This window comes from Eremothecium cymbalariae, chromosome 8 (assembly GCF_000235365.1).
Source record: "Eremothecium cymbalariae DBVPG#7215 chromosome 8, complete sequence".
NCBI classification, from domain to species: Eukaryota; Fungi; Ascomycota; class Saccharomycetes; order Saccharomycetales; family Saccharomycetaceae; genus Eremothecium; species Eremothecium cymbalariae.
The window spans coordinates 293,026-311,735 of NC_016456.1; the positions used below are offsets into that span (position 1 = coordinate 293,026).

The 18,710-nt window shown below is 38.7% G+C and overlaps 6 protein-coding genes across 6 annotated transcripts; 2 read left to right on the forward strand and 4 right to left on the reverse strand.

The window, feature by feature from the left end:
• Positions 1-245: 245 nt before the first annotated feature.
• On the reverse strand, positions 246-1,400 carry RRP43 (exosome non-catalytic core subunit RRP43; the record flags this gene model as incomplete). Its single annotated transcript, XM_003648198.1, has 1 exon — positions 246-1,400. The coding sequence occupies one exon, from the start codon at positions 1,398-1,400 to the stop codon at positions 246-248; it is 1,155 nt and encodes a 384-aa protein (XP_003648246.1).
• Positions 1,401-1,658: 258 nt separating this feature from the next.
• On the forward strand, positions 1,659-2,663 carry RBK1 (putative ribokinase; the record flags this gene model as incomplete). The annotated part of the gene is made up of 1 exon (XM_003648199.1): positions 1,659-2,663. The coding sequence occupies one exon, from the start codon at positions 1,659-1,661 to the stop codon at positions 2,661-2,663; it is 1,005 nt and encodes a 334-aa protein (XP_003648247.1).
• A 41-nt stretch (positions 2,664-2,704) lies between these two features.
• UBP12 (putative ubiquitin-specific protease UBP12) lies at positions 2,705-6,499 on the reverse strand (the record flags this gene model as incomplete). Its single annotated transcript, XM_003648200.1, has 1 exon — positions 2,705-6,499. The coding sequence occupies one exon, from the start codon at positions 6,497-6,499 to the stop codon at positions 2,705-2,707; it is 3,795 nt and encodes a 1,264-aa protein (XP_003648248.1).
• A 534-nt stretch (positions 6,500-7,033) lies between these two features.
• Positions 7,034-9,685, reverse strand: Ecym_8141 (uncharacterized protein; the record flags this gene model as incomplete). The annotated part of the gene is made up of 1 exon (XM_003648201.1): positions 7,034-9,685. The coding sequence occupies one exon, from the start codon at positions 9,683-9,685 to the stop codon at positions 7,034-7,036; it is 2,652 nt and encodes an 883-aa protein (XP_003648249.1).
• A 1,216-nt stretch (positions 9,686-10,901) lies between these two features.
• Positions 10,902-13,256, forward strand: ACO2 (aconitate hydratase ACO2; the record flags this gene model as incomplete). Its single annotated transcript, XM_003648202.1, has 1 exon — positions 10,902-13,256. The coding sequence occupies one exon, from the start codon at positions 10,902-10,904 to the stop codon at positions 13,254-13,256; it is 2,355 nt and encodes a 784-aa protein (XP_003648250.1).
• A 234-nt stretch (positions 13,257-13,490) lies between these two features.
• On the reverse strand, positions 13,491-17,822 carry BUD5 (Ras family guanine nucleotide exchange factor BUD5; the record flags this gene model as incomplete). The annotated part of the gene is made up of 1 exon (XM_003648203.1): positions 13,491-17,822. The coding sequence occupies one exon, from the start codon at positions 17,820-17,822 to the stop codon at positions 13,491-13,493; it is 4,332 nt and encodes a 1,443-aa protein (XP_003648251.1).
• Positions 17,823-18,710: the final 888 nt, after the last annotated feature.

Below are 18,710 nucleotides of genomic sequence, written 5' to 3' on the forward strand. Positions count from 1 at the left end.
TTTTGCATCTCAATAATACCTTGTAAACTATTAATCGATAAAATCTTCAGATGTACACTATTCTCTGTTGGACGAGCAAGCGAAGATTGTGTACTAAGTAATGATATCTGTAGTTTTTCAAATAGTCCCGTTATTCATATACACCTTATTTAATAATTCTCATTAATCGTACAAGGAATATGCAACTTCTATAAACCGGGAGTGGTGGACTTTTTTTGCAGCACTCGAGTAAAGTCATCTACTAATCAAAGTATCTTGGATGCTAGATCTTGAGACCTTTTTTTAGCTAGCCTGAATGCACTTTTGATGATCTCGGGGCTGACATTTGATGTGCCTCCAATAAGCGTCACACTTTTAAAGCTTCCATCAGCATCTGTGATCACGGATATTGTCGATGTAATAGAGGTTTCCTCAGCCTCACCTTGCAAATCTGCAACCAAGATAGTATTTTGTCTATCTAGTTCCATTTGGTCATCATCTTCAGGCAACTGCACGTCGGGATCAACATCGATAACTCCACAACGAGAAGCGTATGCAATGTTAGATTTATTTAATGATAGTTGTACACTTTGATCTGGGTCACACAGAAGATCGTATGTTTCTCTGATTGTCGCCGTACGGCCACGGGTTCTCACGGGAATTTTTAAATCCGTAGCACGCTCATCAACAAAAGCTCTAGGCAATTGAACGGTCTGCAAAGCATACATTAACGAGTTCCAGCAAAGTTCATACAACGGTCCATCACGACTGAAAACTTTGATTTTTGCGTATAAGCAATAGTTCCACTTTCTTGTTTGCTTATAGCTCAAAATTTTAATCAAATCCGCGCTTTCCATATCATCAGAATCAGGGTAAAGAATAGCAGGCTTACCGTCCCTATCTGTGGTTCTTATTCCGCATATGACTTCTAATGCTTTTTTGGGGATTATTCCAGAACTTCGGATATCATCGTGTAACATTTGTGATATAATCATTTCCTCATCAGTTGGTAAACCAACTCTTCCGCGCTCTATATCCACAACAGGATAAACTGTCGCAAAGTCACTTTTATCGTAAGTGCCCATTGAAGATTCTTTAGGTTCAAAACCGTCGTCCTCTTGCAATTCATTACTCGAAAGCGTATCTTCGACAATACCACCCGTGATCGAAGTTATTACAATCGTACTACCCGACTTCAACACATTGGAACCAAGAATATTGTTTGAATTGGTATTATTACATTTAGGACTGTATCTTGATAGGTTCCCATCACTAGTTTCAACTTCTCTAAACTCTTCAAACGCGCGGAGACATGGTCTCACACCCAGAGAAAGATGCCTTTGTAGGGATAATTCCGGAGATATACGGGCTAAAACTCGAGGCGGAAACACGATAGGAGTGAATTCAACCGATTCAGACATCTTATATTACTGATATGGACAGACATAATGGAGTAGAATGTTCTTTAGTTCAATGTATGAGCTTCATGTAAAATGAAAAAAAATCATTCAGAATGATCTACTACACGTCACGTGATTCACATACATGGGCAGATCTCATTTCTGATTCATCACTCATTAATATAAGTACGTGATCTAGGTCTGTAACGCTACTCCAAGGTACTTAACGGGCTAAGAATATTGGTTCAGTTCTCACCGGGAGTTTTTAAAGGCTGCAATATGGGTATTACAGTTATTGGTTCGCTTAACTATGATTTAGTGACCTTCACAGATCACATTCCCAACATGGGTGAGACAATATCTGGAAAGTGCTTCGAAACGCACGTAGGAGGTAAAGGGTTGAATCAAGCAATTGCATTGAGTAATTTAAAACCGGACTCTATTGCGGAGGCAGTAAGGATGGTGGGGAATATTGGGGAAGACTCTTTTGGTTCCGAACTGTTAAGGGTTGGTAGAACAAGCGGTCTTAATATGGAATATGTCGGGAGGCATGATGATGTTAGAACTGGTACTGCTACCATCTTGGTTGAAGAATCGAGTGGGCAGAATAGAATTATTTGTGTAAGTGGGGCAAACATGAAAACCGTATTTGATAAGGAGAGACTTCAATTAGTCTTCCCCGCAAAAGGTGGGAGTAGTGAAGAATATGTTATATTACAACATGAAATCCCCGACCCATGCTCAATTATGCATTGGCTTCGAGAAAACAGACCTGAACATCTGATAGTGTTTAACCCATCTCCATTTCAACATTTGGATCCCCTTGACTGGAAGGCGGTTGACATTTTAGTTGTTAACGAGGTTGAGGCGTTACAGTTACTTTCATCTCTGTACGATAACAATGATGTAGCACGTTACCAGTCATTGGTTGAGACTAATCTAATTGAAGGCTATACCATGATAGCGCAAGAATTTAAGAGTAGGAAAGTCCTTAATAGCAATGGGCCTGGAGTAATTATTATAACATTAGGCGAAAACGGGATTATCTATACGTCAAGGACACAGTCAGACATATCCTATTTTCCTGCTACTCATATAGATAATGTCATAGATACAACAGCCGCTGGAGATACATTCTTAGGCGGTGTCGTGATGCAGCTATATAATGGGTCAACTTTGCACGATGCTGTGAAGTTTGCTGCCTATGCAAGTGCGATAGCTATTACTAGAAAGGGCGCATCGAACAGTATACCAAGCTATGCAGAAGTCATGGAAAAATTATGAATATGGACTAGATAGATATCTAGGATAAGTTGAAAATTAAGCTAGCTAACAGATGGGGAATCAGGAATGCTTTCATTTCTTGTTGGGCCTATTTTCGTGTTTTCAGTATTCTCGTCAGAAATTGACCCAGTCGATGAGCATGGAGTGGATTCTGGCGATGCAATATCAGAAGATTGTGAATTATACGTCTTTTGCAACAACCTCAACTTCCTCCTGCTATTGTTGTGATTGTCTTCATCATTTCCACTAACTCTACTTCCATCGCCGACCTCCAGGCTAGCTATACTATAGTCACTATTTGGACTAATCATGCCTTTGATTGGAATAGATCCACGTTGGTCTACTCTGCCATCCGCAAGAGTAAGTAAATGTACAGTTTCTCGTTTATCTTCATCTTCTGTTTCCTCATCTTCTAAAGATTGTTCTTGATTGTGTTCACTTTCATCCTCATTATCAGATCTACTTTCAGTGTACAAATCTAGCACAGCATCGTTGAATTGTTTCATTCTTTCATCATATTTTTGTCTAGATTTGTTTATAATATCACATAAATACTGACTTCCCACGTAATTAGACTCCGTCCGTCTTCTATAGAATAACAAATATGCAGAACCAGCTATACTACGTTCGGGAACTGTTTCGTTTACTCTGGAATCGTCAAAATAATACCATTTGTTGTCAAGAAAATTTTTGACATATGCTGTATAGTGACCACCTCCAAGGCCACCATAATGATTGTCAACAGCTATTAAATCATAGATGGTACCTTTTTTATCGTCCTTATAGACAAGATATGGTGACATATCCAAATCTGTAATTGGGAAATGCACTATATCGCCAATTTTGTCACTAAAAGACCTTTGATTTTCAAATCTTTTCAAATGTATCAGTAAAATATCAGGGGTATTCCATAACTCGATCTGTTTTGTTGCTTGGCGATGCTCTTTACAACTTGGACAATACCATGAATCAGTAGCTCCAAGTACCTCTGGAGTTGAAAACAATGTTAAACAATCATGCAATGTAATCTTCTTCTCTTCTTGGGCATTCCGTTCTCTTTTACTTGCTTCTAATTCAGTATTAGGTACTTCCCCAGGTGAATCCCAATTAACCTTTAATGAACTGTTGAACACTTCGTCATACGATTTACTATTCCACTCACAGATAATCGCATTTTGAGCCTTAATTAGTTTCTCGCGAGGAATATCGTTCAAGGTATCTGCAACTAGATCTAATGAATGCTCTTCACTAGATTCAGCCTTTTGTAAGTCTTGGTTGTCGATGGATACTTCGATATCCATGTCTGAATCAGACGACTGCGTATGAGGTCCAATATTTTGAGAGGTTACATTTAATATGGAAGCATCTTCGCTTTCGCAAAAGTTATTGCAACCGGAATATTCGATGTTAGGATTCTCCACGCTTCCCTCCAAACCGATAGAAGCATAGTTATATGCATCCCATAAAACTTGATCTAAATTTGCAGTGATATCTTTAACTTTACTAAAGGTCACATGAGGTTCAGGTGTCCAAAGATCGTTACGCGCAGACCTAGGATATGGCTGAGAAGCAAATCTAGATCTCTGATTATTTATCTGCCCATCGTAAATCTTTATTTTAAAGAACTTTTCGGGAGGCTGTTCAGGGTTGATATACTTTAACTCGGTTGCTACAGCTTCCGGCTGTAAACCTGGATATTTTTTTTGCAATACGGGTAGCTGGTCCAATGTAATGGTATCGTTTTTCTTTGATGCTAATGTAAATTCTGTGAAACCACCTGACCATTGGATAAATGCATTTTCTAATTTCTGTAATATGACGCCATAATCAGATTGTTCTTCCTCAGAAAGTGAAATGAAAAACGGGAAACCACACAATTTCGCAGACCTGAATCCATCTTCAATCACGGTGTTCATAACTGGTACAACCAAATCATTCTCACTTCTGGGAACTTCATAGAATACCACTACATCACTGTCACTTATTAACTCATGGATTGGAAGGTATTGTGAATCGGCACGTGAAGCTTCATAGTTGTTATAAAATTGATGATTGAATACTTCAGCGCCCAGCAGATCTGCTGTATTCATACCGGTACATCTTGCAACATATTTCTTTAAGTCACAATAAGTGTCGGTTTTATTTAACTCGACTTCAAAAGTGTATGGAGGAGAACTATGTGGAAAAATGAGCACCTTATTTGACCAAGTACTGTCCACAGGTAACGGCAAAGTTAAATCATTATAAGGATCAAACGTAGTCGACACCTTTTTGCATGTGGGACAAATTAATGTTGATTTGTAAAGGCCGACAAATAGATCCAAAATTACCGAATCGTTTCTCAGCTTATGTTTAAGCCATGTGTCATCCGCTAACTTTTTGATGGTCTCGAATTCAGTCACATCATCTGTAGGGTTTAATTCTGGTTTTTCAACGTATGGCTTATCTACAATCCTGTTCAAATCTTCATGCAAACCATCTAACAAAAAGGCGAGAAACTCCTGAGAATCTTGCTGTTGGTATCCAGCAAACATGGAGTTTAAATGGCCAATTGTAGTTTTAAAATGTCTGGGAGAGTAACTCGAGATGAGGTTATTTCGTTTTCCAAATAAAGACTGGATCAAAGTTCCAAATGCCCAAGCAATATGGCCTTTGTGACCTAAGGGATTATCGACATTAATTTCTTTCTCATAAGCATTGTACAAGAAATAATCCTTAAATTCAGGAATATGAACAAGACATTGTAACGCAGAATTCATGTAACATGTATTTCCAAGATTTCCTAAACCAACAGTACCATTTGAGGGTGTCATCTGATTGTAAATGTAATAGTTAGATGCCCAATGCTGGTTCTTAGCAGGAGGTTTTAGTTCCACAGCAAGGTCAATAGTTTCAGAATCATAGTCTTTGATTGAATATGAGAGTTGTTCAGATTTGATTAAGTGCTTCATGGGAAACTCTACGAACGTGGATGGCTTTATTTTATAGTTGGTCGTTAGGTAGTCGTTAACATTCTCGGATGCTGACGGTTTATCCTTTATATACCACGTTCTAAAGTTAGTTACATCGATATCAACACTTGATTCTCTTTCACAAAATAACTTCATTGCCCTGGTAACAACATCTTCCATAGTACTTAACCTAGACATCGTAAAAAAAATGGGAACCTGTGCGTTACACTTATAATTTTGTGTGTCTTCATTAATGGTTAAATAATGTACCATGAACTTTGGTCTATCATACTCCACTATCAATTGACCCCCGGCATCTTTAACAAGCACTGTGTAAAATGGGAAAGAACCCTCCGTCACTCCATACCATTCATACCACCGGTTAAATACGGGTTCAGGAACTGCAATATATGGATTCAGATCGAAGGGCGCAAGAATCAGATTAGCTCTATCTAAAACAACAGACTTAATATCCATTTGCCCTAAAGCAGTATAATCTGTCTGATTTTGATCCAAAAATTTAGTCGACCACTGACTAGGCACGATGTACATCTTGTCACCCTCCGTAGATGCCTTTACAAACTCCTCCCAAAGCTTATTAACAATAACTCGCTGCTCCTCCAAAGATGGGATCGCGTCAACCAACATTGAATCACTATCATCTGAAAAAGCAACCAGTCTTGTGGGCTGTTCATTAAGGCTATTTTCAGAGACTAGGGTGCCAACGGCACAATCTTCAGATGAATTCAAGTTGGTCTGTATAGTATCAACTTCCGCCTGCCAATTGTCCAATGATGCCACGTCTTCTTTAGTCTGCGTCCCCTCTAACTCCTCCAGTAATGGTCCCCCGTGCACAACGTTATCCTGGCTCTTCAACTTATTCATTTGTAGTAACTAATTAATTTCACCTTCAATAGAGACAGCTGCGAGGAACGGAAAGTAGCAGTAATGAAGTAAAATATCAGGATTTATAATCTACCCAGCGACAATAATGCGTAACTACCTCACAATTATACGTCCTGCTACCTCAGGTGAATGTAAAACTAGAAAATAAATAACCAAATATGCAATCAGGAACCAATATCAATTCTATTTAGATTAATTATGTAACTTAAACAACTCTTCTTAGGGTAGAAAATTTCCGCTTGATGGATGATAAAAGTTGTCTTAAATGAACGGAAACAAGAAGCATTTACGTATATAGTGATATGATAAAAGTTCAACTAAACTACTTAATTCTCAATGACCATGAAGACACTTCAGGGCGACAATGTTGCCTGAATTTATATCTGTTATTTGCTTGCGCATGTAGGTGTTCGTGACTGAATTATTTTGCGGTGCTGAGTCCTTTCTAGGAGCAGTTTGTGTAGATAAAGAAATCAAACTGAGTGCGAACCAAGGACATACAAGTTGGGATCGTTAAGTTGGATTAGGTATGACAGAGTTCATTATAGCGAACCCCAGGGTTATCACAGAGAGATAGGCCAATATAGAGGCAGGAACACCTCTGGTTATGAAGGTGTTGACATTCAAATATCTGTTTCCGACTTCATCAGTTATGGAGATCGCAGTGACGTTGGGGAAACCTGAGGATGCCAAACCCATACCACAGGAGGCAATAAGAGCACAGCCAAAGACCAAAATAGGTGCAGCCTTTGGATTGGATAAGTTTTCTCCGATTTCTTTGACCAAAGGGATGATGATGATAGCTGAGACTGTGTGTGAAACAAAAGTGCCAACTATTAGCATAACAAGACCAAAGATAACCAATACAGAGTAAAGAGAGTAGTGCATAACTCTTTGCTGCAAGGCGCGTGCAATTGTGGCTAATAAGCCGGAGGATGAAACTGCGCTACCTAGCGCGATACCACCCATAGCCAATATGACAATTGACCACGGGAAGTTGTTGATATCTTGTGCCGTTAAAAGGCTTGTACCAAAGAACAGGATGATTGGGATAACTGCAATAAGACCTGCAGAACCGAAGGTTGTTTCGATCCGCGACAATACACACCATAGAAAGATAGTAGCCAACGTTACTATAATGATGAAGCATTGTTTCAGAGTAAATGTATCTTTGATCGGTTTGTAGGCTTTCAACTTGGTAGTATTGATCTTGAAGGTCAGTATCAACAACAGCCATACTAAAATAAGGGAAACAAGACATGTTGGCATAGATACTGCAAAGAACTGTCCCCATCCCACATTATATGGTTTCAAATAGTCCATTGAAATGACGTTTTGCGGCGAAGAAATTGGGGAGGACATACCGCCAATGTTAGCGGCAAGAGCAACACCTAAAACCAAGGCCTTAGCGAACGGTGTGTCGCTATTTAGCGTCCTCAAAACGGTATGGATTAGAGAGTAAGTTAACATTGGAGCGGCAACATTAGAGATCCACATGGACAAGAAGAAAACGACGCACATTACAACGAGAAGGACATTTCTTGGCTTGGTTCCCGCAGCGGTCAATAAATAAGACGCAAATATGCGTGCAATATTATATTTAGACAGAGCAGCTGCTAGAGTGAACCCAGCCAATAAGACCATGATAGTTGAAGACCACATCTGCGAAAGAATGCGGGATGAAGCAGCTGTAGCGCTTAAAATGGTACCATGCTCATCCTTCAACACCTGGAACAGAACCACAAAGAGTGGAACCAGCATTGCAGTGACAAACAATGGCAAAGCTTCAGTGGCCCATAATAGTGCTACACATTCGACCAATGCCATACAGCGTTGTTGAGCCTTGTCATCAAATGTATGAACGCAAAGCAAGATAATGGTTAAAAGTGCAATCAAGTATATCTTTAATGCCCTTATACCGAAAAACAATTTCGGTATCGTTAATTTGCTAATCACCAAGCCACGAAATCGAATTGGTTTCGAAAGCTGATAACTGTAATAATCGATGTGTAAGATGTTATCTGCATTTGAAATTTCACCGTTTTGTTTACCAACAGCCACAATGTTGTTTATAGTAGACTCCAATCCCAATATATCCTTCCACACAGTATTTCTTTCCCAAACTATATAGTCACGCAAGTGTGATCTCAATTTATTTCTGCATTCTTCGACATCCTTGGATTCCGTGATAACAGTATAAAACTCTACCAAATCGTTGATTTGACCATCCAAAGTCTTTAAAGTATCCGTCTGAAATACATATGTGTCATTGAAAAATTCCCCAGATTCTATTAGTTGCGAACGTATATTTGCTGTAAAAGTCTTGTCAAATTTCTTAGTAATCTTGAGAAACCCTATACGATTCAACTCGATAAACGACTTGACCTGCGATAGCTCCACATATAAATCAACAATTTTCTTCTTCAAAATGGATCTCTGCTGGGATTTAATGTTGAACTCAGAGTGATCCAACAATACAGTATGTTGAGTGGCACTATTCTCATAATACCCTTCTTCTTCTTCCTCTTCCTCATCAGATAGTTCGTGAGCTTCATTCTGAGACAATCGTCTTGAGGGCTTCGAAGGAGCAACACTCTCAATCTCCACCTCGCTCACAGGCAGTAGACCTTCAGCCGCCTCTTCCTGATCCGAAATCCTCCTGCACCTTCCCGAACCTGCATTCTCTAAGTCCTTAATTAAAGTCTCAATTTGTTTATACAGTTGAGCCTCCAACTTTTTGTAAAACGCATCTATCTTCAGCTTTTCATCATTCAGCTTTGATAAAAATATCTCCTGCGGATTAAATAGAGTATTGCCGCTGGATACAGAGGAACGCCTGTTCTCAACATCGAAAAGGAACTTGCTAGTCTTCTTTACCTTGTCACCAGAAAATTCCCGTGTATCCTCCTCAAAGTCCTCCAACTCAAACCCGCTTTCCAACTCATTCTTATCACCACTCCCACCTCTCCAAAAAAATGACTTCAGTTTAGAACCTTTCTGCCCCACTGTACCTTCCTTCTGTCCTAAAACCTCACCTTCCCTCGCATCCAGCTTAAGTTCTTCAGACTGCAACGAATAAATTAACCTCTTAAGCTGCGAATACTTTAAATAGTAATCCTGCCAGTCTGGGACTGCATTGTATTTCAAAGAACGGGAGAACTTCATAACACTCAACTACTCCACTGGCTTACTAAACCTTTTTTCTAAAAACCTATTGGTTTTTGTAGTCTCGATCAAAAAATAATTCTTAAAAATTGCTGATTTTACCCGACTAGTATACAAAATTAGAACTTTCCTATTCTCTCCTTTCTAACAGACAGCTATACTGATAGCACCTATGTAACCTTGTTCACCGAAAAATCAAACCTTTTTACTGTTTCCAAAACTTTTTTATTTCTTTTCTCAAGAAACGGTTAGAACGGCTATATCAACTGCTATTGAACCTTCAATACAATACGATACAGTATATATATATATGTAGGTGCATTGGTATTATATACTTTGCACGCTGTACCAACACTAACTAACTACCATTAAATATCCCAATAAAAATCCTATTTCCAAAAAAAAGACAAAAATCCTGGAATCTTGTCTTCTTCATATTCTAGTACATTTATTACAAAGAGGACCCTAGCTCCTGATTTCCGTCCTGCTTTTCACACAGTGTCATTCATTCAACATGCAAAAAGACTAGAATCCCTCGAAGCTTCGTCCTCATTGGCTAAAGTAAAAACCCTAGCTTGAGCTATACCAATTGCATAGCTCTCGCGATCTTCTTCAGAAATATACACACGTGGGTGATTTCCAAGTATAAGTATTCCCAGGATCCTCCACTTTCTCCGCTTCTTCGCTCTTCTCTTCTTTTACTTCGAATCTTTCTTTGTAATGAGCCTGCAAACAAGGTGCCTGTATATCATGCTTGGCAACGACTTTTGCGCATGCGGTGAAAAAGAAACGTGAAAGAACTTTAACTGAGCTTCCGTTCGTTAAACGAACGGAAGCGACGGAAATTTTTGGTCGGATACTTGTTACCCGGAAGTTCGTCCGTTGACAGAAGGTACATCTGTACATTTCGAAAATGTAGATATTTGGCGGCCTGCCCTAAATGGTAGAAGGTTTGAATGACTCTTTCTTGGAATAGTTGGAAGTCTTAATGGCTCTCGAGCGGAGCGTTTTTTGGCTGGAGATGAAAAATTCCGACGGAATTTTGTATGGAGATCAGGCAGAGCGTTTAGCTATATAATGGCTAGCAAGGGATTTAAATAAATAGATGGTAGGCTATATGTAAGATCCAAGTTCGCAGTTTGCACTCTCGACGTGTTTGTCAGTATATGGATCTTTTTGGTTCTGGAAGAGTGCAAGTGTGGAAAAGAACTTTACAATGAGGTTTGCGGGGCATAATGGCCAGGCTTTAAAGGAGGTGCTGGCGTCGATTATACCGAATCATCTGCAGTCACGTAGCCCGCGGTATGGGAAGTTGCTGGACAATTTGAGTAAGGTAAGAAAGGTGACGAATCATACACCGTTGACGCTTTCGGAGAAGGTATTGTATTCGCACTTGTGCGATGTCGAGGAGTCGTTGGTTTCGTGTAGGTTGGAGGATATTCGGGGTAAACTGTATTTGAAGTTGCATCCTGATCGTGTGGCGATGCAGGATGCGTCGGCGCAAATGGCATTGTTGCAGTTCATGGCGACTGGATTGAGTTCTACGGCAGTTCCTGCTTCCATACACTGTGATCATCTAATTGTAGGGAAGGATGGTGAGTCTGAGGACTTGGCATCGTCGATTTCTATGAATGAGGAGGTATTTAGGTTTCTACAGTCGTGTGCGGAGAAGTATGGTATTCAGTTTTGGGGACCTGGATCTGGTATCATTCACCAAGTTGTTCTGGAAAACTTTTCGGCGCCTGGCCTGATGATGCTGGGAACGGATTCTCATACTCCTAATGCGGGTGGGTTAGGTGCTATTGCAATTGGGGTTGGAGGGGCGGACGCTGTGGATGCGTTGACAGGTACGCCATGGGAGCTGAAGGCACCTAAAGTTTTGGGTGTAAAGTTGGTGGGAAAGTTAGGTGGCTGGACCTCTCCAAAGGACGTTATTACAAAATTGGCTGGGATGTTAACCGTTCGCGGAGGTACTGGGTACATTATAGAGTATTTTGGCGACGGTTTGAAAACTCTATCTTGTACCGGAATGGCTACTATCTGTAATATGGGTGCTGAACTCGGCGCTACAACGTCAATCTTCCCGTTCCAAGAAGCTCATAAACGTTATTTGGGAGCAACAGGTAGAGCCTCGCTAGCAGATGCTTCCGAATATGTACAGAATCGATACAAATTCTTGTCTGCCGATGAAGGTGCAGAATACGACAAAGTGGTCGAAATTAACTTGAGTGAGCTTGAGCCACACATAAACGGTCCCTTTTCACCTGATTTGTCGACTCCTATTTCCAGATTTGGAATCAAATGTAATCAGGAACAATGGCCGCAAAAGATTTCAGCAGGTCTTATTGGTTCCTGTACAAATTCTTCTTATGAGGACATGAGTAGAGCAGCTAATATTGTTAGACAGGCTTCTTCTGTAGGATTGAAGCCTCGAATCCCATTTTTTGTTACCCCGGGCTCTGAACAAATTAGAGCCACACTCCACAGGGATGGGCTGATCGATACTTTTAAAGAGAATGGTGCCACAGTATTATCAAATGCATGCGGTCCGTGTATTGGCCAATGGGATCGTCAAGATGTTTCAAAGGCTTCACAAGAAACAAATACTATCTTGACTTCATTCAACAGGAACTTCAGGGCTAGAAACGATGGAAATAGGAATACTATGAATTTTTTAACTTCTCCTGAAATGGTCACTGCTATGATTTATTCTAGTGATGTACAATTCAACCCGCTGAGTGATATGATTAAACTAGAAAATGGCTCTGAGTTTAAATTCCAGCCCCCTGTTGGTGAAGAATTGCCTTCGGCCGGATTTGAGCAAGGACGGGATTGCTTTTATCCACCATCAGACCCAGTTCCGAATCCAGAGACTCAAATTGAAGTGTCCCCAACCTCCAATCGTCTTCAACTGCTAAGGCCATTCAAACCTTGGAATGGCAAAGAATTAAGGACTAACGTGATATTAAAAGTTCAAGGCAAATGTACCACGGACCATATTTCTGCTGCTGGTGTGTGGTTAAAATATAAAGGGCATTTGGAAAATATATCTTATAACACGTTGATTGGTGCTCAAAATAAAGAAACTGGGGAAGTTAACAAGGCCTACGACTTTGATGGCACTGAGTATGGAATTCCGGAATTGATGATGAAATGGAAGAGTCAAAATAAACCATGGGCTATCATTGGAGAAAACAATTATGGTGAAGGGTCTGCAAGAGAGCATGCTGCCTTATCCCCAAGGTTTCTAGGCTGTGAAATAATTCTGGTAAAATCGTTTGCAAGAATTCATGAAACAAATTTGAAGAAACAAGGTATCCTACCATTGACTTTCGCAAATGAATCTGATTATGATCTTATATCCTCTACTGACATTCTGGAAACGGATGGTTTGCCTGATTTGGTCGCCAAGTATGGTGCCAATGGTGGAGAATTAACCTTAAAGATTATCAAGTCGTCAGGCGAATCGTTTAGCATTAAAACGAAACATACAATGTCAAAAGACCAGGTTGAATTTTTCAAAGCTGGTTCTGCCATAAACTACATTGGGAAGCTGTGTGGCAAACAATGAATCGGTTTGCGTTAGAATTCAATCGCAGCTTATATTTATTATTAAGTGAACATGCTTCACAGTCAATTGTATTTTATATCAGTATATATATTTGAGTATATACATTTCTAGTGTGTGCTAATGAATTTTTTCGCATACTAGTGTCTTTATTCCTACTATGTATAGGTTACAAATTTTGGTACACATCTAAGTGGGAATAGAATCCCCAAATACATCGTTATTTCATGAACAGCTTCAGTCAGCAGGCGGTACCAACCTTAGACTTAATTCATAACCTCTGTCATGGTTCGCGGCATATAATGTGTTGATACGGAACAATTCATATAATATAAATTCCTGGAGTACCGGCATTGGCTCTATCCTTCTTGAATCATCAACTTCACCAGACATATTAAAAATGGAATCGCGCTTCCCAAAAACACTCTTCTTTTCTGTGTCATAGGGAACTTGGAAAAATTGAACAGTAGAAATTGTCTTAGTGATCTTAAAGTATTTGTCGATATTAACAATCTTGTGGGGCCTAAAAGATTCTGGATTCCTAAAGGTCGAGTTACCTTCATTGATAAATGTAATATCTTGTAAGAACAAATTGAAAAACGGTACTACAGGAACCCGTGATTTTGTTTCCATTACATCTGTTGGAGAATAATCTTCAACTAACCTCTTCAATTTGGTCCTATATACTTTGTAGTTGTTGTTTGGATGGATAATCTTGGATAAATATTCAAACAGATCTAAATCCTTTTGAGATAGTGTTTCCCATAAAATGGATAAACGAGAAATGGTATGGCTTTGTAATGAAGTGATAATTGACGCAACAGAGTTGAAATTCCTAAAATATAGGGCAGACAGAGCAATTCTTAGCCAGTTCTTTAATCTTTCAACGCGATGGGTGGGAGGAATATTAGGACCAACTATCGATTCAACAACATATTGAGATAGCAAGTTAGTGAAATTTAATATAGTTTGAAAGTGAGACGGAGACTTGTAACCTAGTTTGTTTTGTGTGCTGAAGTCTTCATTAAGAAGTTCAAAAGGCTTTATGGTTAAATACATAGCCGATTCGATTATCGTTAGCTGTTTTGAAATTTCTAATGAACTATAATCAGTAATATTGAATTGCCCGATCAACGAATCTTCAGGAATTTTTTGGGGCTTAGAATTTGTTATTAATGCATCCCATAAACTGATGGCCATATCTAAGTTTAACTTTTGAGTAATATCGTCATAAGCTTGTGAAATGGGTGTCAACACTAGATCATCATATTGAGAAACCAACTTATTTATCTCAGAGAGTTCCCTTTTGCTTATTAAAGAAGCTGCACCCGTATTCAACAGTGGAAGAGGAAGGGAAAGGGAACTATGACTACTAGATGGTAGTTTTGTCAGTTCATATTCTTCGATGAATTTCTCATCAACAGAAGTTACCGATGATCTACTTGAATTGGACATGGTTGAAAAAATAGATCCTCTATTGCCTGGAATAATCAATATGGGGTTTAATTGAATATTATCTTCCATAAACATACCGTCCATGGAAGGTGCAATACTGCATAATCTTGCAGCTATTTCCATCAATTCTTTTGATTCAGCTGGTAACTTTATAATAACTCCCTCGTTAAAAAAATTAATCATTGTGGCTAAAAACATATAATCGTTTTTGAAATCCCAGAAGCTTTGCATCCATGTTCTAAATACCTTACAAACCCTCCTCCTTCTGCTTTTCAACCGTGCAGATCTTGATGAATATTGACCATTACTTTCCCTTGCTTCAAATTTAGCGGATATGTCTGCTATATCAAATCTAGCTACCAAAGCCTCTACCAAAGCTGAACTAGACCCAAAAGATTTGTAGTTTAGTAAAAATGTGGATAACAGAAATTCATTTTCATATTCCATTTCATTAGTTAAAACAAAGACCGTGGCCCTAAATGAAGCACCAACAAGATTACCAGCATTGTCAAATAGCATTTCGTTTTTCATAAGATCCTTATTATTTATAACATCTAGATTATCTTGCTCATAAAAGGAGTCCTCTGCATTATATGGAATAAACTCGGGCTCCTTATGAAAGTCTTGACATTCAGGCAAAAACTCCTGCAAAAACTGGCTACCATTGACAGACAAAGAAACACCATCCGTACCAGACCTTACGGAAGAAAACCTAGCTAAATGTCTTGAATAAGAGGGAGATCTCTTTAACGTGGCTTCATTTTCTTTCACGTAGGATAGAAAAGAATTATTTTTATTTAAATTCTTCAATAATCCCTTTGAACACCTTTCAATAAATTGGCTTGAATTCATTCTCATCTTCTCAAAATTAGGATATTGTCTTTCGCTCTCCAATTGGAAGTCACCTATCAACTTCAAATAACTTTTACAACCGCTAATAGCATTACTAATTAACCGGTTCATTTTCGAAATGATCACAACCAAGTGTGCACCTTCAGGTGTGTAACGATAGACTTCATCCTTTACAACCAGTTGGCTGGTTTCATATGTTTCATTAATAGTATCAGTAACGAAAACTTTAATACATGACACTAGCTCAGACACAAGGGATAATAAAGGGTCTAAGTTATGATCCAGGTTATTTTCATAGGCGCTATTGTATCTCGTTTGTATGATCAATGAACACGCTTTGCTGATGTACAATAACTCTCTCAACAGTAAAATGATTTGGTGAACAAGGAGCTCAAATACTTCACAACCAGCCGAATTATGCTCAATCATGTCCAAGCGTCCAAGAATCAACCCAATATAAGAAAATAATAATTCATGTATTTCATTTAATCTTGATATAGCATATGGAGGTTGACGCAAATAATGAATTAATTGACCAGAGTTGAGTTTAGCAGATTCTTTATTTACAGGGCTTTTCCTTCTATGTCGAGGAATGGATCTCGATGACGAGCTTTGGGATTCTTGAATGTTTAAGCAATTATTGTTATTATCTGTTAAGGCACTCATTGAAGCTTTTTCCAAATCGTATGTACGTTTTTCTCTAGCCCAAGTATTGAAAAAGGAGAATGACCGGCTCAGTACCGCATAAACCATATGCTCCAATAATAAAACTTTCTCACTATCGACTGACTTTTTATAATGATCAGCCTTGAGCATTAAATTGTACCAATCTCCTAAAAGTTTTTTCCTGTAGCTTCTAATGCTTGGTTTAGATTTTACTAAATCATTAGATCTAGACACACAATTAGTACCCTCAAGTAAAGCTTTTACACCATCTCTTATTTCATTTATGTTATCTAGAAGTGGCTCAATCTCGTTCAGTAACACCGCATTTTGAGATTGGACAAGAAACTTACCAGCAGCAGATAATAGCTTCTCTAACGGTTTCCTACTCTCAATTAGGGTGTCCATGGAATTACTCTTAACCTCCCGAGGCTCATTGTTTAAAACATCAGCAAAATAGTTGAAGGGAACCCAACCACGTTTTCTCGAATCGACTAACGTCACTTCACCCCACCCGGATTCGTCCACCGTGTGCACAAATGCGAGTTCATTCTTGGAAAATGATAAGCATATATTAATGTCTTCTTTGTTGTCTAAGGTTTCAGCGTTAAAGGAATGAATGGAAATAATGAACAAATATGTCAGATTTTCAGCACTGATACGTAACTCAGAGCTGCTTGTTGAAGTGTATTTGCTAGCAGCTGAAATTCTTGCCGCAAAATTCTTGGAACTCTGTGGCCTTTCGCTTACCAACGTTTTATAGGTAGTATCACCCTCACTTGAAAAATGATCGTTCGCCAGAGTAGATTCATTTTCTTCGAGATATCTGTCCACACTTCGATAGTCTGTTGGTCTAGGCAAATTAGGCTGTTTCAGTTGGAGTTTTGAGGAAATGCCAGAAATATTTTCCCCCGGCAGAACCAGACTAGTCTTCCGCGTAGACACATCAATATATTCTTTACGTTTTGGAGAATGTAAATCTGAATTAAATGATATTTGAATTTTTTTCGTTGTTGATATGGGCGAACCCGAAGAAACGTCGCCCTCATCGGAAACGCTATCATCAACAGTTAAGATCCCCAGACCATTCAGATAACGCTGCGATACTGCAGGAGGATTTACATTTGATGTAGGAGTTAGAACATGTTCCTTTGTGACTTTTAGAGTCCGATCATTCGAAGCATCGAGTTGAAAAATTCCGTTTTTAACTGCGGAATGGATGGTCGGGGTTTTCATAGGATCATTGCCAGTAGCTACAGACTCACCTAATGTTAAATATTTATGCTGAACTTTTGGTGAACCTTCAAGGTTATCATCAGAACCCGCAGTATGATAACTGTCGGTGGTGTTTAATGTTTTCATTGAAGAAGTTTCTGAAAACTCACGCAACTTCATTTCAAACATCTTCACTTTCCTAGATCTATCCTCCATTAAGTTACCCATAGATCGAGTCCTTGAACTAGTCGGATGTAAGCTCAGCGGTTGAGTAGGTGATATTTCGTAACATTTGTCCAGGTCTTTGTGTTTATCACCGTGCTGCTTCTGTGCTTCATGTGGCATTTTTTGATCAATACCTATATTTGAGGAGGGCAAATCCATTATTCTTGTGTTTTAATTATATATAGCAATTCTCAGTCAAAACTGTAATCAACTGAACGACCTTCTTAAGTGAAATTATAATCCGACAACTGAGATGATAGTTGGACGTACTTTACCCAATGGTAATCCTAAAACTAACGTTTTTGTGTAGCAATTGGAAATGAAACCGTGATTGTCGTCCAAGTACTATAATAGTACTTCGTTATATCTTAATATTATTAGCAATCCTTATATTAGCAAATTATCCTTAAAATTGTATCAAGGACCTATTTCTTCTCTCCCTATCTTCCCAAACTCCTCCGTTTAATTTTTAGCAATCCGTTGTTTCTAACGATTCTTACAACTGAAATAACAAAATAAAAACGATAAATTACTGATTATAATGTGTAGCCTCAACTGCCAGTTAAAGTGACAACTATTAATTATAATTAACTCTCCGTTCTCTAGAACTGTTGATTGATGATTAAAGTTAAGAGACGAAGAAAGATTTTGACAAAATCAGCTTTCAAGAACATATCCTTATGTTGGTTGCGAGTAATACTTCAAATTTTGAATAGCTTCCTTTTCAGGTAAGAAACTCAATCGAGCGCGACACGAAACCTTAGACCTGATGACATAAGTATAATCTGATTTCTTAAACAATATTGTTAGATCTAGTTTTTAACATTTACGATATACGATTGTAAAATGAAACAAAGTGCACGCCAAAAGGGCCGAGGTTCACTATCCATATCAGCGATTAGTTCGAGCACCACGGTTGGATTACTCGAATAGTATAAGGTGAATTAGTTTTTTCAAATATATATTTCGTTGCAGAATAGAGTGAAGCTACAGAAAAAGAAAACAAAATATTTCTCTTATTTATTTTATTCTACTCCTTTTTCACTT